The 24,193-nt window shown below is 41.2% G+C and overlaps 1 protein-coding gene across 2 annotated transcripts in view; it reads left to right on the top strand.

Moving 5' to 3' along the window:
• The window catches only part of plch1 (phospholipase C, eta 1), a 148,706-nt gene that overhangs the window by 21,528 nt on the left and 102,985 nt on the right, over positions 1-24,193 (top strand). Inside the window, exon 1 of one of the 2 annotated variants that reach the window (XM_057838265.1) lies at positions 15,283-15,614. The exons of the other annotated variant lie outside the window; for it this stretch is intronic. Coding sequence (XP_057694248.1) covers positions 15,434-15,614 — 181 coding nt within the window. The 5' untranslated portion in view covers positions 15,283-15,433. Of the gene's footprint in view, positions 1-15,282; positions 15,615-24,193 lie in introns of those variants that run through there. 2 annotated transcript variants of the gene reach the window in all.

Genomic DNA, 24,193 nt, shown 5'->3' with positions numbered 1-24,193 from the left:
TTAATGTGATTGATTTTTTTGTTAACTTTATCAATATTTGTTATCTTGGCACATAACGGTTCTATTGATGTCTCACACCCCCTTTGCCACTACATACCCTTTAAGACTAGACCTCTTCAATTCTCTCACACTTTGTGCTGGATCTCTGTATGTCTACCTGTCAGCCACCTCTCACACCAGATTTTTTGCAGTATGAAGCGACTGAGAAAAAAGGGTTTGGGGTGGGCTGTGTTGGTTGAGGGAATCTAATAATTCTGTCAGAAAAGAAGATGGAAGGTAGATGCACTGAGAGGAACTGTGCAGGGCTCTGGGTTGAAGCTAAATCAAAACTGGCAATAATAGAAAGCCCTGTAGCATCCACCACCACACACAAGTGAGGGTCACACTGGTGTTCAGACGTCTCTGTTTTTTCCTTCCAGACTGCACTAATCGATTTGGTGATGACCCCTGCTTGACTTTCAGTGTTTGTGTGCATATTCTAGGCATGTGTCTGTGCGTGTGTGTTTGTGCATTCATAATTGTCTCCCTGCTTTCAATCCGAAATTAAATGACTTTAATGTGAACCACGCCGTGAACGAGACTAATGTGGAGGGCTCCCAAATGAGGAAACTTTCATCATGATAATGTGTCTTGGGCTTCTCACACACATGTGCACTCTAATACAAGCACACTTTCTTAAAAAAGCCACGTTGAGGGAGCATGCATCGAAGAAGCAACATATACAGTATAGTAGGTCACTGTTTTGGCGCGTTGGTGTGTTTTTAATGCACACTCACTCACTCACTCACTCACTCACTCACTCACTCACTCACTCACTCACTCACTCACTCACTCACTCACTCACTCACTCACTCACTCACTCACTCACTCACTCACTCACTCACTCACTCACTCACTCACTCACTCACTCACTCACTCAAATCAAAATATAGACAGGGGGAGACACAACCCAACATAAATTGGGTCACTATTTTGGTGCATTAGGTTTTTTCTTTTCTTTTTTTTTCAAATACGCACACACTCGCAGTCTCTCCCTCTCACACACACTGACACGCTCAGTCATTCGGTGGGTCCACGGAGCGTGTGAGAAATCGGCTTACACGCTGAGGACAGCGAGGAGGTGATGCGCGCGTGCGGTTGCCGTAGATGTAAGCCTGCTCCAAACATAGGAGCCAGGTGTCCAGGAGAGTCATTTCAGTATTATAGTTTTTTTTATGATGATGTAGAAAATATCAAATTCATGATTTGAGCCACTGTTGGAGATGGTGCATGTTTTTAGTGACTAGCGAACATGTCAATAATGGACATTAAAGTGTATGGAGGGAGCCTGTGACAGAACTCAATGGCCGAACTTGAAGTTTGCAGGAATCTCAGTTTGGAAAGGGGTAAGTAAGAGTCTTATAATTATTATTCATTGTGAAGTGAGTCATGTTGCTCCAGACGTGCTTAAACTCACCATTGTGCACTCAGACTGATGAAGGTTTGTTTGTCTTGTTTTGACTGTGGCCGGGAGGTGGATTGCATAACATGTCACAATGCAACGTGAACTAATTGGATAGTGACGGGGAAATGTATGTCAGAAATGTCCCTTTGGTGCGTGTCACTAGGGGGCAGGAAAGCCTTAAATTGTCAGTCCTCAGAGAGCAGTCAATGTGTATGACTTTTGTTGAAGCTTCATTGCTGCATTTTTATCGATGAGAGGCTATCACATGACTCTTTAGGATAATAGTATTGTTTTTTTTGGCTTGTTTTTGCTGTCTGTTAGAAAATGTGAATAGAAAGTCCCATCCCTTGTGTTTTCTTTGTAAAAATTAGCTCGAAAGATGTGTCTCCTCCGTCATACTGATGCCCCATGATGATGATGAATCTCAGCACGTTCCCGCTCTCTCTCGTCTTCTCCTCTGTTGCCCCAGGCCAGAGAAAACAGCTAACAGACACCAGGGGAGCACTCGCATCCTTGCCTATCTTCTCCTCGCCTCATGGCTCCTCTTTTGAGTGAATTTGCCTCTGTTCTACCTACATCTGCTTTGTATGGCAACGTGTGCTGAATAATGCAAAGAACAACAGCTGGCATTTAATATCTGTCAGTTTATTTCATATATATGGTGGAATCTTGAAGGTTTGGACAGACTTATGTTGAGAAATGCTAGTCAACAATTTTTCTGCCTTGACTCAGTAAATGTTGGAAACACGGCTTTAAACAATATCGAAACATTATTAACTGTCATGCAAGAACAAAAATAACCACAATGTATCCTCCTTTCTTTCATGACAAATGTTCAATGTGGTTTGTGGCTCTATAAAAATAATAAGTACTTGTACTTTTATTTGTAGTAACATGTGGGTTGCAGAAGTTTTTTGTTTTTGGTGGTTATTTGTTTGTTTCTTCTTGCCATCCCTGCCACTCCATCTAGTGGTGTAACTTTCGCAAAAATCATAGACCCTTTTATGGGTGAAAGCAAAACATTTGTGAAACGAGACAGAAAGCTGTGGGCGATGGGAGTAAAAGACAGTTTTCATGCAAGATGTTTGCGTCTTTGGCACCAGGGTCTGTTTTTTCTTTTTAAAGGAGGAAAGTTTGATTTCATCCCTGTTGACCACCAGAGGCGGTGCTGAAGCACAGAATGATCCTTTCGCGCATGTGCAGTGCAAGTAGTAACACCAAAGAAGTCACCTGAGACCCCAGGTTGACCCCCCGGAAGTTCTGGTGGCAACCAATTTCCGGTCCCAATTTTCTTCTTGCGTGGCAGTTGCTTGCTGTTCGTGTTGGGATAGCCTTGTTGACTGTGTGTCGGAGCCGCGAATTCGCCCTCCTAAGGCTGCGTAGACGCATGTGCTCGTGGAACGCTGGACTGCTGCATCCATTTTTGTTTTTTGGTTGCACCTGCTGACAGTCCGTGCCGGCGAGTGCTTCGTAAGTGACCCCTTTCTCGGCTTGTGGTGTTGGCGAGTTATCCCGGCTGGCTCACCACTTGCATGACCACCAGTTTTGTTCGGCTGTTTATTTTTTCTCGTTGGCGCTCTCAACCGGATCGTTGGTTTCCGTTGCCGCGTTGCTTGGCCTTTCGCTGTGAGCTGGCTTCCACGGTGACGCTTGTTTGCGGTGAGTGTCGTGGATTAGTCATTGCGCTATCCAGCCTGTGCTTGCTGAGTAGGTGACAGTCGCCCCATCTTCCCGCAGCTCGCTGTTCTTGTGGCCGTGTTTGCTATGGAGGGCCCGCACCGATGTGTTGCCTGCGGTTCCCTCCTGGGGCCGTCTGACACGCTTGACAGGTGCTGGGCTTGCCGTGACCTGTCTGACACTTCTTGGCCTCTTCGGTTTGTGCTCGCGGGCCTGTCCGCTTCTGGGATCCTGCCCCCTTCTCATCCTAGGTACTCAAAGCGTTGGGATCCTGCGGCTGTCTCAGGACTCTCTTCTGATGGCTGTTATCTGGTGGCAATGCATGATCCAGCTGCTGTTGGCCTCAACCGCATGCCAGATGTTGAACCTGCAATTGCATCCCCCATCGTCTCCCCGAGGAGTCTCTTTGTCCCATTGTACAGTGCCCTCAGCCTCAGTGTCGACTGATGGACGACATTCTTGTCAGGGCTTATAGTGCAGGTGCGCGCGCAGCGGTAATTCTTCTGGCTCATCTATTGTTGGCCCTCTCGTGTCCTTGCCCAGAGGTGGTGTTGATGCCTCTATGGTGGGTTTCAGTGATGCGCCTTTGCATGCGTTCGCTCTGGATACGAGGGAGCTTGGCTGGATGATGACGATGTGCAGGCTCGTTGTCAAGTTCCCCCAGACTGAGGCGGCCCGGGGGATGTCTCAAAGCATTCTGGGGGAGCCCTGCTATCTTTTTGGCTCCTCCACAGTGTTTGCCTTGAAGAGGACTATTACGGCCCGTACGACCAGGCAACAGCTGTCGGGCCTGCATAGGAGCACCGTTACTACAGGTGGTCCTGGGGGTCCATCTGCTGGGTTTCATCCTCATCGTTCGGCACGCTTTTCCGCTGATGACTATGGTCCATAGCAGGTCTCCCAGAGTTCGTATGATTCCTTTTGTGCCCAAGCTCACTTGCCTCTTGGTCAGTAGCAGGCAGCGTTGTATCCCAGCGTGACTCCCTTGGGGCCGGAGGGCCAGTGACTGAGGCCAATGGGCTTTTTCCCACCAGCAGCTTGGTCACGGGGCTACTGCAGTTTCGGACCCCTGGGTGATCACCTTGACCCACTGCTGGGTCAGGGTAACTACGGTCACAGACCTGGTGAAAGCTTTGGCTCTGAACCAGGAGCTGTCTTCTCTCCTGGCAATTGGGCCCATTGAGCCTCTGGATCTTCGGGCTTGCCCCTGGGTTTTTTCTTCGACTTACTTCCTGGTTCCTAAGAAGACCGGCGGCTATTGGCCGATTCATGCCTTGTGGGGTCTCAATTGCTACCCAAAGATTCTTCAAATGTTTTCCACTGCAGATGACTTGGGGGTGGTCACCCGAAGGGAGTGGTTCACTTATGTGGACCTACAGGACACCTGCTTTAATGTGCCAAGGGTTTCGCCACTGGCAATTCAGGGTGCTCTCCTTCGGGCTCTCCGTTTCCCTGAGGGTGTTCACCCATTTTGTGTGAGCGGTTCTGCTTCCCTTCAGTCAGAGGGCATGAAGATTCTGCCTTACCTCGACGACTGGCTGATATGTGTACTGTCGCACGCTCGGACGAGGAGGGATACGATTGTTCTTCTTACCCATGTGACTCGCTTGGGCATCAGGGTATATTTGGGTAAGTCTTGTCTGACCTCCCTCAGCAGGCGACCTTCCTTATGGTTTCTCTGGACACTTTGGCCATGTTGGCTCATCCGACGTCCCGCCGAATGAAGGCCTCTCTTCGCCTCCTCTCGCGTTTTCAGGTTGGTTGGGTTCACCTTTACATGGTCTTCCTGCGGTTTTTGGGCATGCTGACGTCCTTGATCGCTGTTGTACCCCTGGGTCTTCTCTCTTTGCGCCCCCTGCAGCGGTGACTGAAAGGCTTGCGCCTGGACACCAAGTGTCACTGGCGGTGGATGCTCAGGGTTTCCAGCTGGTGCATGCTTGCGCATGGCGCCATGGAGGGACGGTGGCTACCTGCTGGAGGGCGTTCCGTTGTTGTCCTTGTCTGGCGCGCACCTGCTCTTCGCCTTCCAGCCATTCCCTCTGACCAACTCGCTGAATGGCAACTGCTCGGTTTCCGTCAGGTGGACGCTTTTGAAAGCCTAGATGCCCTCCACCTGTTGGGTTTCTTGATGAGTGGGGGACCCAAGCGTAGAGATGATAAGCAGAACTGCCAGTGACAACAATTTATTGTCAGGTTTAGCAGAAGGTGTTGAAATAGTCAGGTGAGCCTTTGCGGTGGGTGAGCAGATGGGCAAGCAGGCTTTCCAGGATCTAGGAAACAAGAGAAAAATTAGCTAAATAGCAGATTTTCAGGTTTTCTGACTGAGGCTGGAGTCACGAACTCATTGAGCTGAGTTGTTGATCTGCCGATTAGGTGAGGCCAGGGACTGGTCTAGGTAAGCCGTTAACGAGGATCACCTGCACCTGGTTCCAGCCTCACCCATCTGTCCAGTCCTGCAATCAAGGCAGACACACACACGCAGACACTCACACAAGAGGAGGAGCATGGCTCAGGGGGCAGGATTCATAACAACACCTGGCTGCTATATGCCCGTCAGTGGAGGTTGTTGGTGGAGTTGTGTGTGGGCCGTGGGAATGACCAAGTGAGTTGTTCTGTTCCCAATGTTCTGGACTTGAAGTCCCTCCATGATTTGGGTCATTCTCCCTCCACCCTTAAGGTCCACGTCGCCTCGATCTCTGCTCATTACACCAGGGTCCCCAGTGGCTCTGTGAGGAGCCACGTTTTCCTTTAGCCCTTGGTGCATGTTTTGGCACTCTGGGGGCTCAGGTGTCACACTGTGGTCTAATGTTGCCTTCATGCCCAAGGTGTGGGCTGGCTCGCTTTGCAATCGGCCTTTACGCCATGCTCGATACTGCCCTCCGCCTGGGGAGGGTGGGGACAGGCCGGAGCTGTTGTGCCTGGTTAGGGCTCTGAGGCATTATTTGGACTCTGTGGCAAGTTTCCATAAGTCTATGCAACTTTTGGTCTGCTACGGGGCTTGTTAAAGGGATCTGCCCTATCTTGGCAGCGCCTTTCTCATTGGATTGTGGATACCATTTGTCACTTTTACCAGATGGTTGGGTGCCCCCTGCTGTCTGTGGGTGCGCTGTCACTCTACCAGGGGCTTTGCTGCGTCCTGAGCTGCCTTGAAGGGGTGCCCCTGGAGGACATCTGTGCCAGTGCCTCATGGTCGACGCCTGGCACGTTCTTTGGGTTTTACTGTTTGGATGTCCCATCTCCCCACCTGCTGGCTGTGGTCTTCGGGTCTGCGGAGACTTCCCTAAGAGGTTTGTGTCGGTGATTCTTCGTGACCCCGCTGGTATTCATCATTCTGTGCTTATAGCTTGCTTTCCGGTGGTCATTTGGGAATTATGCAACCGTAGATACCTACGTAACTTTCGTGGCGTGCCTTTTCTGATTTACGTACACAGGAGCATATGGCCCATAACGTTTTAAAATACAGGTTGTCCACAAAGGTTTTACATTATTTGGCAGGCCAATTATGTTGGCAATTATTGTTAAAATAACCTCAAATGTTTACAAAATGCAAAGAATCTTATCAAAATTAAATATTTTAAGTTTCGAATCTGTCTCTTTTCAGGTTGGGAAATGCTGCTTACATCCAGAGAAAAATTATTTTGTGTCTTGAAATATGTTCGAATGCTGTCACACAAGACTGTACAGTGTACCTTTGAATTTGGAAAAGTTCAGCTAGATAACCAAATCTAGATCCAGTACCAAAATTTTAAAGATGAAGGCTGCGAATTTGCAAAGAACTTGACTGCCGACTTGACGTGTGCTGTGTCGCATTTGGCACACATATTGACACACTTGTGAAACCAGTCACAGATTTTACAAGTATTTGAATTTCTCTAATAAATGTGAATGTTCAACTCCTGAACTGTTGAATTCCATTCGGTAGTAGCAGTAGCAGTAGTCGTCGTCGTTGTAGGTTTATAGATTTGATTTGGAAATATATATTTTTTTGTGACACTCTCATTTAACATGTTATTTAAAGTGCTCTCAAAATTAAAAGAGTATTGCAAGCGCCTCCATACAGCCTTACACCTGTTTGAGCAGTACATTTCTTCTCTGAAATGCCCCTCAGCTCTTAATAACCTACCCAGAAGCGCAACCTACTTATTAACACTTCTTGCACCCGTCCGGTGTGCCCAGATGAGCTTCCACGCCTCTTCTGCAGATCAGTCAGTTTGCTGTACCGAGTGGCTGCGCTGCCAAAGATACTATATCTCAATCTGCTCACAGTCAAACCGCCGCCGTCTTGCCAGAAAAAAAGAGCCAGTTTGAAGCTTGCAGGGGTAGTCAACATCAATATGTACTGACACACACACGCACACACCTACACTCCATAATGAAGACTTCAGTTTCACGCTTTGATGTCAGAACTGAACGCCTCCACTCGGGAGCCCCGCCATCCCTCCAGAACGGTCGGCGTGCACACATCATGCCGCACTAGTCACGTGTTTATTTTTATTCTGTGGCCTCCCCAAGGGAGACCTGGAAACTCATTTGTAGCTCAGGCGACTTAAGCGCTGCCTTGAGCGCTTCCTAATTAGCAGCAAAGAGTGACTGTGAGATAAGAAAGAGTGTGTGTGTTTTAGCGACTCATTTCCCAATGTTTTTCAACCTTTTATGTTGCCAATGGGATTGTGCAGTGAATTTTGTGTGTCGTTTTGTCACCAAACCAGTAAAGGCTCTCCAAAGGTTTGGCTAATGTTTTTTTTTTTTTCCTGAAGATTGAATGGATTTCGATTTGATAGCCCTTTTAGTTTCAAACAATAAATATAGCTTGTGAGGGATTGGAAGACGAATCTAAACTTTGTTTTAAGTTAAGTGGGCAATATTCTGTGTTTTATGCTCCCCTTAAGTGTTGCAGTTAAAAGGTAAACGTTTTAGAACGAAGAATAGGAAGACTAAGCAAGAATTAGCCAAAAAGTACTAAGTAAAACATGGTCATAGACTTCACTATCAGTTGACGGGAAACGGGGCACGGGTCCGCTCCATAGGGGGCTTAGTTTCCAAAAACTTAAAATTCAAATATTTTTAAAACCAGAGCTGCTAGTGACCTAAACCCAAAAAAGAACTCCCTCAGGCATATAAGAATCTCCATGAGCAGCTGCATCAAAAAATTAAAAGTTGTTCTCTGATAAAATCCTGATGATTTTTTATATAAGTATAGCCAAATTTAAGATTGCTATAAAATTCTCAGATTTTATGCTAGATGCACAAATATCACCAAATGCAGAAATAATCACCTATATTTTCAGGATCAATAGCAATATTTAACATGTCATAAATTTTTGCCTTTTTATTTTTTGATTTAGCGCAATTTTGATGTTTTCAACAGCTAATAAATCAATTTTCACATCAGAAACATAATACTTGAGAAAAGCATACAGAATCGTCTTAATTTTACTCAACAAAAGCAAATTTTGCATTATTCTATATACAATCACAACCTATTTAGGTTGAATTCCGATATCACTATTGCCTCAGCACGTCTTGCCGACTATCTGGCCCTGGTTGTTTTTAGATTGAAATGTTATATAAAATAAAACACGTAAAGCCGAATTTCTTTTGAAATGGATGCAGAAATGTCTAAATTACTAGTTTTTTGCCAAAAAATGGGCAGTCGGCCGAAAATTACCTGATGATTTGAATGGAAAGTTACGCCATTGTGTATGGATAAAAAAAAATCCAACATGGTGTCCATCACAAAACAAAGAGCTTTTGAAGTTGAAATTTTTTTAAAATAAATGCGTAAATCCCGGAATTCCTATAGATGTGAACGTACAACAATCTAGATTCTTGATAAAAGCAAAAAGCCAGGCAGTTATCATTCATTTTAAGTAAATATTTCAAGGTAAAGTTACGCTAATTTTTTCCATTCATTTCATTTTTTTTCTCGTTGCAAAGTGCGTGCGTGGTGCTATTATATATAATAATTACCTTGAATCCTCGACCAAATCACTCTTGAGACACGCCTGCCTGCTTGTATGCACTAAAACCTTTGTCCTGTTTCCACCTAAATCCGGCGTTAGAACGCAGCATAGGTTTGCGTTTACCCAGTGAAGGCTTCCAACAACGCTCTGCCTGGCCCGGCCCCCTACGGGAAGCTGTGGCGCAATGTCTGTAGGAGCTGTCTCGTCAACCGATGCACACTGTCACATTCATTAAATGGAGTTATAGTTTGTCGCTCAGGATCGTGTGACTGTCTAAATTATTGAGAGGCGTCCAGTCTATTTTAACTTGGAGAGCTGATAGCAAATGAATTAACAAAATGGATTGGACATCTATCATCGTCAATGGCAACCAATGAGTTAATTCAGTGGTTCGTAACTGGGGTTCGATGAAGGTTAAGAAACTCAGGGCCCTATTTTGTCCGCAGACTAAATCTAGGCAAAGTGGCATTTCTAGACCAGGTTTTGGACTGGTTTGCCCCAATTTACAGGCTTTATTCTATTTCTTTTAAATGCTAGCCCTCTATTAAATTGGAGGACAAATTGGTTTGCTCATTGGAAGGATGACTGGCACTTGGTATAAGGAAGTATAACAGACCTACAGACAGCGTGAACTGCATAGATCATAGACTTCATCATGGTATTGACAGGTCACATTAGGCACATACTGGGCCTCCCCTTCAAGCATGGGGCCGCCCACATCAAGAGGAGCTATTCACAAACACGCATGCAGCATATGTAACGCCGGATTTAGTTGTGAAAGTAAGAAAGCTGTATAGCATACCAACAGGAAGGATTGTCTGAGGAATGATTTGTTCGAGGATTCAAGGTAATTATTATATTTTTCGTACCATGTATGCATTTTGAAACGTTTTGAAAAAAATCACTGGTAGAAATGAACTGCTATGGACTAGCATCGTCCTTCGACATATTTACGTAAAATAAATGCTATCTGCACGTTTTTTGTTGTTGTTGCTTTTAACCAATAATCGGGACTGTTTTACGTCCGGATCTATAAAGAATTCAGGGATTTAAGCATTTTTCACAAGAATTTAAAGTTAAAAACCTCTTTATTGTGGCAAGGCGGGGCCACAGTGTGACTTGAAGACGAGCAGCACATTTGACATATTTACTTAAAATAAATTCTACCTGCACGTTTTTTTTTTGCTTTTAACCAAGAATTGAGACTGTTTTACGTCCATATTTGTTAAGAATTCAGGGATTCAAGCATTTATTCACAAGAATTTCAACGTAAAAAGCTCTTTGTTGTGGTAAGGCGGCGGCACAGTGTGACTTAAAGACGAGCAGCACATTCGACATATTTACTTGAAATAAATGCTACCTGCACGTTTTTTTTGCTTTTTACCAGTAATCGAGACTGTTTTATGTCCACATTCATCAAGAATTCAGGGATTTACGCATTTATTCACAAGAATTTTCAACATAAAAAGCTCTTTGTCTGTGTTTCCACTCGGTCAGCTTTGACGGAGATAGGCCCCCTATTAATCTGCCCCTCGCCCCATTTCTCATTTATACCATTATAAAGTCTATGCGTAGAGATATATTTATTAGGGCTGTCAAACGATTAACATTTTTAATCGAGTTAATTACAGCTTAAAAATAAATTATCATAAATAATCGCAATTCAAACCATCTATAAAATATGCCATATTTTTCTGTAAATTATTGTTGGAATGGAAAGCTAAGACACAAGACAGATATATACATTCAACATACGGTACATAAGTACTGTATTTGTTTATTATAACAATAAATCAACAAGATGGCATTAACATTATTAACATTCTGTTAAAGCGATCCATGGATAGAAAGACTTGTAGTTCTTAAAAGATAAATGTTGTACAAGTTATAGAAATTTTATATTAAAACCCCTCTTAATGTTTTCGTTTTAATAAAATTTGTAAAATTTTCGATCAAAAAATAAACTAGTAGCTCGCCATTGTTGGTGTCAATAATTACACAATGCTCATGTGATGCTGAAACCCATAAAATCAGTCACACCCAAGCGCCAGCAGAGGGCGAAAAAACACCAAAACACACAAGTAACAAGTGGACATTACACTGTGCTGTCATTTTAATCTGTTTGAGCGGGGCATGTGCGTTAAATGCGTCAAATATTTTAACGTGATTAATTTAAAAAATTAATTACCGCTCGTTAACGCGACAATTTTGACAGCCCTAATATATATATATATATATATATATATATATATATATATTTTTTTTAAATGTGTTATTTTACGCAATGAAAATAGTATCTGATGCAAGGATGTGACTATAAATTGAGAATGTAGACATGAAGACAAAAAAAGGAACAGTATTAAATGAGTAATTTCATTTACCAACGTGGAAATCAACAGCAAAAGGAAAACAAAATTGTAGTAAATTTGAAATCTAGAAGAAATTTGAACAGGAATTAACTTGCTAGGTTTTGAATTCCTTAAAAAAATGACGTTATTATGGAAATCCGAAGGGTTCAGTGAATGCACCTGTGAAACTCGCGGGGTTTTGTACCTTAAGCAAAGTTAAGAAACACTGAGTTAATTGATTATTATTTTAATAGGATAGGAGTACCGGTAAATGAATGTGCATGCCAGTGTTGTGGGCAGAATAATCCCAGAAAAGAAGTCGTGTCGCATGTACAGTATGTAGCTGAACTTGATTGTTTCACTATACATTGAACTTTCAGTGTAGGAACAAATAAAGCAAGTCTTTTGAGTGACAATCCACTCAGGTAGTTCGTCTTCTCTCTGCCTTTAATCCACTCTGTGCAAAGGCCTCCGGGCGTCCATGACTCAGCACTTCACGTCTTCATTAAGGCATCAATCCGGTGTTGGCGTTGTGATGGAATGCAGCCATATGCTGCTCACTTGTTTTGGCTAGTGACAGAGTTGCTGCTCATTAAAATCACACCTGCTGTCTGTTCCATAACTGCATTATTGTTCACATCCAGTAGTTATGCAGTGGTGCCTTGAAAATTTCAAACTCCTACCCTTAAAAGTCTTTTTCATTAAATTGTTCAATTGTCAAATTTCTTCATTGCAATCAATGGAAATGGCAAACATTTAAGTCATACTCACCGTAAATGTTAACTTTTAAAAATATAACTGTATTTCTTCATCCGATAAAATGCGCTTTACAGTATTTTACACGCGACATTTGCTCTTTACGTGACCTACAATGTGACTACACTTAATGTATAGTCGTTCCTCGTTTTTCTGATGGGTTAGCAAACCAGCTTAATGGTGCATTATCTTTACTAACAAATAATGTTCTTTCACTGCTATAAAACCAACGTGAATTATTGGTGGCCAGATGTTGTAAAGTCTTCTGGTGTTATTTACTGTCGGTAGTTTGAGATAAAGCACAGATTTATATAGCAAATGTTTACTCGAAATAACTTACCCAATATAACTTACTTTCCTGAGCGAAAACACTGGGTTGAAAATAGCATGAAAATATATCTATTAACTCTCTTGAACACTTGAACTATCTAAGAAGCATCTTTTGGGAGATGTGGGATTATGTCAAGTTATCAATTCAAATTTGAAAATGTGTATTTTTTTTTTTTTTTTTTAGACAATAACAAGTGAAGATAATTGCCCTTGATACATTTGAGTAAACCTGCTTTGTTAGAAATAACAGCTATAATTAGGGTTGTTCCGATCATGTTTTTTTGCTCCCGATCCGATCCCGATCGTTTTAGTTTGAGTATCTGCCGATCTCGATTTTTCCCGATCCGATTGCTTTTTTTTTTTTGCTCCCAATTCAATTCCAATCATTCCCGATAATTTTCCCGATCATATACATTTTGGCAATGCATTAAGAAAAAAATGAATAAAACTAGGACAAATATATACATTCAACATACAGTACATAAGTACTGTATTTGTTTATTATGACAATAAATCCTCAAGATGGCATGTACATGATTAATTCTTTCTGTGAGAGGGATCCACGGATAGAAAGACTTGTGACTTTGTATATGGTGACTAAATATCGCCATCTAGTGTATTTGTTGAGCTTTCAGTAAATGATACTGCAGCCATTCAACCCAAATGCATGATGGGAAGTGGAATCATGACTGTGCGTAGTGCTACCAATTGATATATGTTCTCTGCATTGGGAAATAACATAAGGTGTTAAGAAAAAGATCAATTGCTACCTTGCTTCCCCACATTGCTTCCCATGATATTTCTAATAGTAGGGAGAGGGATTGTAAGGCTTTAGCCTATTAAAAAAAGGCTCCAAAGGCTGCCAAAATTAACTCTACTCATTTTACGCTGCCTTTTATCTCTCTAAATGGGTAAAACGGCACCATTACAGATTGAGCCCGACAATGCGCAAGTGGGCCGTGCAACGCATGCATTAATTGGGTTAAATATTTAACGTGATACATTTTTAAAAAAATTAATTACCGCCGTTATTGGGATAAATTTGACAACCCTACCTTAAGCCTAAACTAAAGACTCTGGATGAGTGTAACATATTATGTCTGTAACGTTAAATACAATTAGAACACGATTAAATTAAAAAAAAAATTTTTTTTTTAAAAAGGCATGGCCGATATTTTTTTGCCGATTCCGATACTTTGAAAATGACGTGATCGGACCCGATCGATCGGCATCTCTAGCTATAATGCTTTGTTGCTTAAAGGGAACCACAGATAGAAAGACTTGAAGTTCTTAAAAGATAAACGTTATTATGGGTTAAAATAATTTGGTATTAAAACCCCTCTTGATGTTTTCGTTTTTATACAATTTGGAAAATTAGTTTAACTAGTAAGTTGCCACTGTTGTTGACATCGCAGGGAGGTGACTTCACTGGGTTACACTGCCGGGTTTCCAGAGTATGACTCTAGCGACATAAACATGTAATCTGTTCAGCCCATTCAATTAAAACCCGAGAGGAACATAATGAGCATGACAACATTGTCCATATTTCACAAAACGAGCGGCAAAAGCAAAACGAACAGGAAAGACTGTATGAGACGAGACGAGAGTTGGACAAAACCTGTGTTCTACCAAAATGTGCAACACTGGCGAAATGTCCTACAAGAGGCGAACTTGACACCCAAAATACTACCGTGCGCTTTCAGCTTGTTTTGTTTAGATGCATACAGAAAGAACATACAAAGATGCCTTAAGAAAATACTTAAACGTCGTAATATCAAATAAGGGTTGTCAACAGATCAACAATCCGATTTAAAGCTACTACAAGAAAACACAATGCTTAAATGTATGAGAGGGAAACACATGCAAAAAGTATTTTGAGGCAATGAAAAAGTAATAAAAGACTCAATAACAACACAAATTGTGAGTACTCGCCGCTTTTAACCGATGTGCGCATGTGAGCGACGTCTCGCCGCGTAGTATAGAATTACAGAACACCGGTAGTGTTCGTCTAGTGACAGTGATAAACTACGTCATCACCCCGAGGGTCCATTGCGCGTATAAAACATGACGCCCTTCGTAGGTCAAAACATGTACTAAATATTATAGATTTTTAAACCAATGGCAATATTCATAAAGCCTTCTTTTTATGGCTGTGGACTGATGTAATCGTAGACTTTGACAGCATAGTGAATTAGTGTTTTTTAATGGATTAGTTTAGAGGTTAAACATGATTTTGGAGTCGTTTTATGTTGACGTTCGTGCTGTCAAATTTAGCTACTTAACAAGGCTCAATCATGTTTGGGGAACACTACACTACACTACAAAGTCAACCCTTGGTGTTTCATACTGTTTACTACAGTAATAATACGTTGAGAACATGACTGCATTTGAAAGCATATGAGTGTGCAACGGACAGATGGACGGCTTCAAAAATCCCAGATGTCACATGGTTATTGCCGGTGTATTTTCATGGCTGTTATGTCATTCAGGGACTGTTATCCGCGGTGCATCTTGCCGACTGACCCTGGAGTAAGTGCTGTGGGTAGTGGGAGACCTGTCCATGTGCACATCTGCTCCACTTTATCATCTACACAACAATAGCAATTTCATAGGCTAAACATGCATCAGTCAACAAAGTGAGAGCATGGCTAGTAGAGTGATGACCGAGGGTAAGGTCTTTGTGCTTGTGTGTGTGTTTTCCGGGAAGGAGATGAAGGTGCTGACACACATCAGAGGACTAGGATGAGCAGCGGGAGCTCCTCAGCTGCTAGTTGTGCTGTGCACCGAGGATGCTCCTGTGAAGTGTCCATCAATAGCGTAATAGCCATAGGCGACGCAACTGACTGCTTGGACTACTCTTTGGACAACTTTTGTTGGGTTATACACTTTTTCTCTTTTCCTGGAAAAGGAAAAAAATGGAGGAGATCTATTTTTCACTCTTTGGTCCCACTGCGCACAAAGCGCCCGCCACTTTAATTTGCGGCTCTGCGGAGAAATCAGCAGTTTTGGCTGTGGCGACCCTGCTGTCGCGTAATGTGGAGCACATTGGTGGAACCCTGCTGGCTGCACCACCAAGATGCAGACTAACATTGATAGGTGAGCGTGTTTGTCTGCTGGATTTAATTGAACAGCATTGTATCTAATAATTTGCTTCCATTATTGTGTTTGATGATAAGGTTAAAAAATTAGAAAAATGGCCACAAAAAAAAGTAAGTAATTAAATATAGAGGTTGAGGTACATATGTTATGTCTTGTTAAAAAAACAGCTATCCCCCCCCCCCCCCCCCCCATTTGTTCTTAAAACAAACTACTAGGATTTATTCATTTAAAAAAAATAGTAAAGGTAATGCAAAAAATGAACAGAAAATGAAATGCATATAATCAAATAGAAACAAGAAATTAAACAAATATTATTAAACTATGAACTAAATAAAACACTATTAAAAATCAAATATTAATTAAATAACAAGAAAACAATAAAAAATATTACAAAAATAATAAGATTTAAGGACCATAAAGCAAAAATGAAAAATAAACACAAATTTTGCTGCAACAATTTCTTGGAAGACTGAAAATAGTGAACATTAAAACAATCCTAATGGTCGTACGTGCAATAGTTTTGAAACAAACAGTTAACGCTAGGAATGCAGACAAAACATGTAGTCATAATTTTCTGGCCTCTTTGCCACATTTATGTATTGGTGATGTAACAGTGCTATAGCTTTTCCTCTGTAGTGTTTGTCAGCACTTGTTTTAGGATATTAAGCCGTTTTATTGTTCAGGGGTTACTTAATAAAGTGATTGTAAGGCAAATGCCAGGTGCAGAGAAGCATTCATGAAATTAGTTTTTAAAAACTATTGTAGTTTATGTCCCTTGCATTGGATTTCATCACACGTAAAACAAAACAAGCCACAGGCCCTTCTGCACACTTCTTCCTGTATGTTTTGCTGCCGTCTTATTAGCTCTGGCCTGATGTTTTATACACTGTCTGTTTGTTTTTGGCCAAACATGTTGCATATTGATCATGCATTTGGCTGCTGCTGCCGTCACCCCTATTTAAAGCAGCAAAGAAAGGAGCAGAAGCTCATGTTTATGCATCGGCAGTATCCCCACGACGACTGAGCGGCTCTCACTTGCCGCCGTCTTTGATCCCGCCTGAGGTGAGGGGACGCTCATTACTTGTGGTGTCTGATTTGTCTTGGATTCTTGCACCTGTCGTGCAGGGATTTTTTTAGGTGTTTGTCAATCAAAGCGGGTGTGCAGCTCAAAAAACATGGAAGTGAAACTTCAAGTTGGATGCGGGTGTTACTTTAAAACTGGGCATTCATTCACTTTTGTTTGTGGGAGTACTTCGCTCAAATTATGTCAAACTTACATGTAAGAGTTAGACTATCCAAAGAAGCCACCACAGAAGCTCACCTTTGACAGCAAAGTGGGTTCCAACCAATTTCATGATAATACGATGCCAAAGTGATTTTTTTGGGGGATAATGATACAATATTTGCTAATATTCCAGTATGCAACCATTCATTTGTTAGAAAATACATCACAATATTATATTTGTATCGTTTTACACAATTACGTTTCAACTAAGGCCACGTTTACATGACAACGATCTTACGCAATAACACAAAAGATGCGTTTTTCAGTTATTTTAACCCATTTACACGACCATCATGTGTGCGGAAAACTGCGTGCACACGGAAGCGCGAAAGTGCATGAAACCTCCAATTTGCCGATGTGATATGCATTCCCAATGCGGAGGTGGCAGCACCACCAAAACTTTGATCACTGCGTGTGACCCTTCCCTTTTGCCGTTTCCTCTTTCGTCCTGGTCAAATAATGTTCTTCTCTGTACTAATTTTCTGGAATTCTTTATCAGTGTTTCATTCTGTCATTCCATATCTGTTTTAAAGGGACCCTCAGACTTAAAAGACTCGTAGGCTCTAATAAGCCAAAATATTTCTCTTTTACTAAAATATGTTATTGAAACACATAAAATATTGACATTGATTTCAAAATCTATGTTTAGGACATGTTTTGACCTACAGAGGGCGCCATGTTTTACGCGTGCAATGGACACTCGGGGTGATGACGTAGTTTGTCACTGTCACTACACGAACACTACCGGTGTTCTGCAATCCTTTCCTATGCAGCGAGACGTCCAACACATCCGCACATCGGTTAAAAGCAGCGAGTACTGACAATTTGTGTTTTTATTGAGTCTTTTATTAACTTTTTTTTGCCTCAAAATACTTTTTGCATGTGTTTCCCTCTCATACTTTTAAGCATTATGTTTTTTTTTGTGGTAGCTTTAAAGCAGATTCTTGATCTGTTGACCACATTAGTCACATAGCATATGCAAACCACCCTTATTTGATATTACTACGTTTAACTATTTTCTTAAGGCATCTTTAGTATGTTCTGTCTGTATGCAATAATCTGAACAAAACAAGCTACAAGCACACGGTAGTACTTTGGGTATCAAATTCGCCTGTTGTAGGACGTTTAGCCCGTGTAGCACATTTTGGCAGAACACCGTTTTTTTTCCTACTCTTGTCTCGTCTCATACAGTCTTTCCTGTTCATTTTGGTTTTGCTGCTCATTTTGTGAAATATCGACAGTGCTGTCATGTTCATTAATGTTCCATTTATGTTGCGAGAGTCATACTCTGGAAGCCCGGAAGCGTAACCATGTGACATCACTGCCCTGCGATGTCAACAACAATGGCGACTTACTAGCTAAACTACAAATTGTATAAACACGAGAACATCAAGAGGGGTTTATTGTAACTCATAATAACGTTTATCTTTTAAAAACGGCAAGTCTTTCTATCCTTGGATCCCTTTAAAACATGTAATTTTTATTGTAGCAATAGTTTTATTCTCATTTTTGGTGAAGAATTTCCACCTTCTTATCACAGACGGTAATTCAACTCTATGCTGTTCTGTGACTGTGGCGCTAGAGAACAAAAACTTTGAATTCTGTTTATAAATTCAATGCCTTTTGTGACGTTTCAAATGGAAAAGTGCATGCAAAGGACCTTTATGATCTGAAATGATGAAAAGCACAGATGCTAATATTACACGGGTGAATGGGTGTTGAATGTGTCCTGACTTGATCTTCATTGTGTGCATCAGAGAGAGGACAAGCTTTGTTCAATTTCGTCATCCCCATCAGCTCGCCTATTAAAATATATTTGAATTAGCTGCTTCAAAGCTTTCATGTGCCATCTACTCCCATGGCCTGCAGCTTACATTTGTGGCTCCCTAAAAAATAAATAAGTAACAGGATAAATGGTTCAAGATGCAATTTTGTTTTTCAACTAAGCGACAAAATCAATGTCACACTTCATCTAAAATAAAATATTCCTTGGGAGGTTGCGGCCTTGTATATGACGGACAGAAAATTGATTTTTCCTGACACAGTTTGGCAAAGTAGACTGTGACAGTGACATGCTGGATTATTGTTTGATTGTGGCTGCATACCTTATTTAGTTGAGGGAACATCAAATTATGGACTCATTGGCCGCCACTGACGGCGATAGACGTCCAATTCATTTGAACTGGGAGGACTAGGAGGGATCATTGTCAGTAAATTAACTCTTAGGGCCATTGACCATAATAGACGTCCAATAAGCATCATGCAAAATTTGGCTCCAGAGCCATATGTAGTTATTTTTCATAATTCTGCTGTGATTTTTTCACTAGATAGATCCCAGTCAACATAGACTGGACGTCTACCACCGTCAATGGCAGCAAAGGAGTTAAGCAAAATTTATGGGCACTTCAGTGGCTCAGGCCAATAGATGTCGTTGCTGCTGAGGCACAACATCTTTCACAAGAAACCTTTCAGGGGAAATGGAATTTCCATAATGACAGGAAAGAATACACTATATGCTAAACAAATAAGTACATACGTATATCTTAAACAGAATGAAGAGAACATTCTGCATCATCAATTATCAATTTTTTAAGTACGGTAGTTACTTTGGTGTAAGATATGCCAAAATGTGTCCAATATGTATGTCGGGTATGTTCTCCTTCTATTTAAAGAACGCTGCCTTGTGCTAGATAGGATAATAATAAATAAATCACCACTTACTTGTGTATTCTATTTAAGCTTGTTTTCCCTTCCTCCATTTTTCTCAGAGAAAACCTTCTCACGTTTTCACTCCGAGGGAATTGAGAAGTCCCCCAGCGGTGGCGGTGTGTACGGTTCTCCCCCGCCTGGGTTGTATTTATGATGTTATGTAATTGAACGCCTCGCTGGAAGCTTGTCGCGCCAGGGACATGTGGTTATAGCCTGAAACCATCTGAGATATGACACCTAGAAGAATATGCTTGAGCTGGAACTGTAGATTGGAGATCAATAACATGACATTCCCACACAAGCTACAGTTGAAATCCATCTGTTAATGAAGCTGTCAGCTTCAGAAGCTTGTGTGAGATAAATAATGCACACTCCGCCTATTTTCTTGTCTCTGATTAATTCTTCTGTGTTCAGTGTTCTATTATATTCTCAAGCACTCAATGCCCACCAGCAGGGCTCATTGTGCAAATCTATCCTTGTTAGTGCTTATTGTCTTGCTTCCCAACATGCCAGAGCTGCATTTTGTGGAGCATAAAATAGCAAAAGCAGTAAAGTACATGTGTCTTAATGGCTTGCTCACCTCTGCCTGGGTTTTATCATGCCCATTTCTGTTGTAGAGTGCCTCTCCGTTATGGTCATAATCAGATCCATATAAGGCCCTCAGTGCAGTCATTTTATCAACGCATTACAATGGGCCTTGAAATACTGATTTATAATTGTGGAGAACACCATACTTTAAATAACAGCCAGTATTTTTAGGAATTAGCCACCTGACATTTGATCAACGCTGTTCCTGTTTTAGTCAAATGTGACGATCCCAACTTACTCGCCCTTTCTAATTACGCCATTAATTACCATGATCACATCTACCTGTGCTTGAGTCCATCAACATGTACTAGTATGTGTGAGGGTATAACTGACATCGCAAAATGGACACGTCCATAAACGGTGTCATTTTTTGTGTTAAAACATTATTTTCTCTATCAGAGGTCTGAGAAATTTGCGATTTGCGTACTTACTAACTTTGAGGAACTGACTTTTACAGGAATGTCAGTTATTCTAGGTTTTGTCTTTCCCTTTAATTCTTTAACGCCGAATATGTCGGCGGAGACAAAATTACGCATATCGTCTTTGAAGCCTCCTCACGCTGGAATAACATCACCCACGTGTTGCTGGTTGGTCTCATTTGAAAGTGCGGAAGTTGAGGTCTATGCCCGTTTTTATTTGAAGACAATCGACGGACTAAAACTGGAGATAATGTCATTTGAGTATTATAGTTTTATTGCCCTTATAAATAAACATTAAAACACTACTTGTACCATGTGCTTATGTCTGTATTTCCATCATTTCTTGTCCTTTTACCTTATACCAAAACCGAAAGCACCACGAAAAACTACATATCCCAGGAGCCATTGTGAGGTCTTGAAGGACGGACGTAATGTGAACAGTTTTAATAAATTGCTGAGCGAGGCGCCACCTAAGGAGAGGGAGGCGAGGTAGCGAGCGATGGCCGGTTGGATTGAGTGAGCGACTTTGAAATGTGTGGAATGAATCGAAAACTAAATTTAGCGCAAGCAATTGCGGTATTTCACCAAATTGAGAAAGTGGATGAGCAAGATTTGTCGTTTTCCTCGGATGAGACGGCTAGTTAGAAGAGCCAGGCTGACAGCAGCACCAAACGGCGGAAGAGTGGGCTATTTGCCGTAGTGTGTGACGTAGCTCTGTGTCCTGCTGTTCAAGAGGAAACTGAGTGGCATGCCTGAAAAAATTGAACGGAACTACTTTATTGTCAATATTTTTGAAAAGACTTTTTTTTTTCAATGTTATATTTGAATTTTTTGTCACTGTCAGTCTTTACATTTTTTTTATATAGATGTGTTTGTTCAAGAAGCTTGGTTGTATGTATATATATAGTTTTGATAAGGTGATGGGTGCCATACCTAATCTCACAAAGAATATCCTCTAAACTAGATCATATGGTAACACTTTATAATAACTATCCGTTTTACTAGTTAATAGATCATTAGTAAACTGTTGATAAATGATTTATTGTTGATTTGTGAAGTATTTGTTAACAGTTTGTTAAGCATTTACAGGGTGTTCCAATATGGTTGACCCCATTCTAAATGCCCATGCTAGTTGATGGATCTTGATAAAACTATATACATTTCATGTTGAAGGTCATAAGTTTTATTGGTTAAATATACAAAGAAAAGTACAAATATTTGTTGGTTCTATGGCAGATTTTCATAAATGTGCAACATGAGCGCTGCCTGCAAAATGCCTTATCAAAATGCCTTTTCTTTTGAAGTGAACGGCATTTCTTAACCTGAAAAGATAGAAATGCCAAACGTTACACACAAAAACTTGAAACGTTTCTACACAAACTGTGTTTCAGGTTAAGAACACCCTGTAAATGCTTAACAAACTGTTAACAAATACTTCACAAATCAACAAAAAAATCATTTATCAACAGTTTACTAATGATCTATTAACTAGTAAAATGGATAGTTATTATAAAGTGTTACCGATTATATATATGCATAAATTCACTATTTTGCACTGTTGGTCTGATGAATATAACCTGTTTTGACCATAGTATGTAGAAAGGACAAAAACGCCCATACCTGCTGTTTCTGTTGAATTATCAAATATAAAACTATTCAGTCTCATTTTTTTTTGTTGAATGTTCATCCTTACAAGTTCAATAAATATTATCAAGCTTCAAAACGTTTTGTTGAGCATGTTTAGTTGTCAATGGAACATCAGTATTTCAAATTTTGACACAGAAATTTGGGATTTTTTTTGTCTTTTTGGGTCCAAAATGTTGATTATAATTGGTCAGTGAAGAAAACAAGTTTGGACATGAAGGTTATGGTGTCCTGAAAAAAGGGACCCAACCAGGCCGTTGTGAACAATTTTTCTTAGAAATATAAAGGCAACATCAAAGGCATGCAAATTCGGACAAAATAGACTCAGGTGTTAAAGGATTAACCCTTTAACACCTGAGTTTGTTGTTGTTGGCTCAAGCAATTTTGAGATACAAGTATTGTAAGGTGGCAGCGAATGCTCCACCTTAAACAGCGAATAGCTACTTAGCAGCTTAGCAGCTACTGATATTGAACCATTCTTCAGATCAATTAACTTTACATTTCTTTCAATGGGGAAAGATGATTTGTGGAGGGTCACCGATTGAATCAAACCCATAGCTCAACACACTATTTATATTGTTTTTTTTTTTTTTTAATGTTTTTTTTTTTTTTTTTATGACGAATTGATGCGACACTCCGGAAAAAAACATGACTGTGAAGAATGGTGGTCGTAATTGTGCCATAAATCTCATGGTGTTTAGGGCTACATTCCTCTCTGCCTGTCTTTCATGGCTTCCCACATCACAGAATGAACCAATGTGTTAAATAGTAAATATTTCACTGCCATGAAGTTGAATATTGTTTTGGGATATATCATCTAAATGATTTTATGATTGCAAACAATGGCCTTCTGAAGTGGTTGGTGGCCCCCTGCCTTTTTCTACCTTACATCAGTTGCTTTAAAACCATGGTGAGTCATGTTTATTCATAATACGATAAAGGACCAATCCCATTTGCATATTACAGACTGGATGGTTCTTCATGGCCTGGCCACTCCACACTCCCACGTCACCCTAAGAGCTACAGTAGAGTGATTGCTCGATTGTCAAGAAGAAGACGTAGCCATGTTCTGCCAGTACGCAAACTTAAATAGTACTCATACACAGCCATATTTGTGTTCTGGCATGTAGAATTCCCATAACAACAGATTAACTTTTTTTTAATTTATACCCCTTTCCCACTGGCCAAAAAACCCATGTCAACCCACTAACAATCGACTTTTGGTGGCAGTGGGAAAGGTGCAGCGGCCCGCCTCGACCCGTGTCAATCAACCCGCCAAGCGACCAGCGTTAAAATCACCTCGGCTCTGATCGTCATGCAGTGTGAAAGCAAAACCCCGGGTCAACAGTCAACACCCTAATCTACGTGGTGACGTAGGCTCTTACGTGATGTGTCATAACAACGTGCCAGTCGCCTCCCATTTAACACGCCCCACAACCGTAGTTACGTCGATGCTCACAACAAAGCTAGTAGAAGAAGAAGGAGCCAGTAGCGCACCACATTGAACAACATGTGTCAGCATTGGAAAGATGATGAGACCTACCAGCTCCTTTCCATCCGTGGAGAAGAGGAGATTCAGCGACAGTTGTCTGGGACCGTGCGAGACACAGCAATTTATAAAAATATTGCTGGTAAATTAAAAGCTCGAGGCTACGAGCGGACTACTGCATTTCGACCATTTTGAGGGCAGTAAAAAGCATGAAAACAGAGAACACAAACACAAAGGAGGCTTCCATGTTGCTCTGCATTGTTTACTTCCTTGAACTGAATGAATTCGGTCACACTTGTCGACGCGCATCTTAGCGTGGTGACGTCACGTAACCTTACGCACGGCTGAGGAGGGGTGGGGGGTTAGACGGGTGAAAAAAAAAAAAAGACACGGCTTTTTTTTTTTTTTTTTTGTCAATGGGAAAGGTGCCAAATGCCAATTG

This window comes from Corythoichthys intestinalis, chromosome 6, assembly GCF_030265065.1.
Source record: "Corythoichthys intestinalis isolate RoL2023-P3 chromosome 6, ASM3026506v1, whole genome shotgun sequence".
Classification (NCBI taxonomy): Eukaryota; Metazoa; Chordata; class Actinopteri; order Syngnathiformes; family Syngnathidae; genus Corythoichthys; species Corythoichthys intestinalis.
This window is presented reverse-complemented; position numbering and strand designations above follow the sequence as displayed.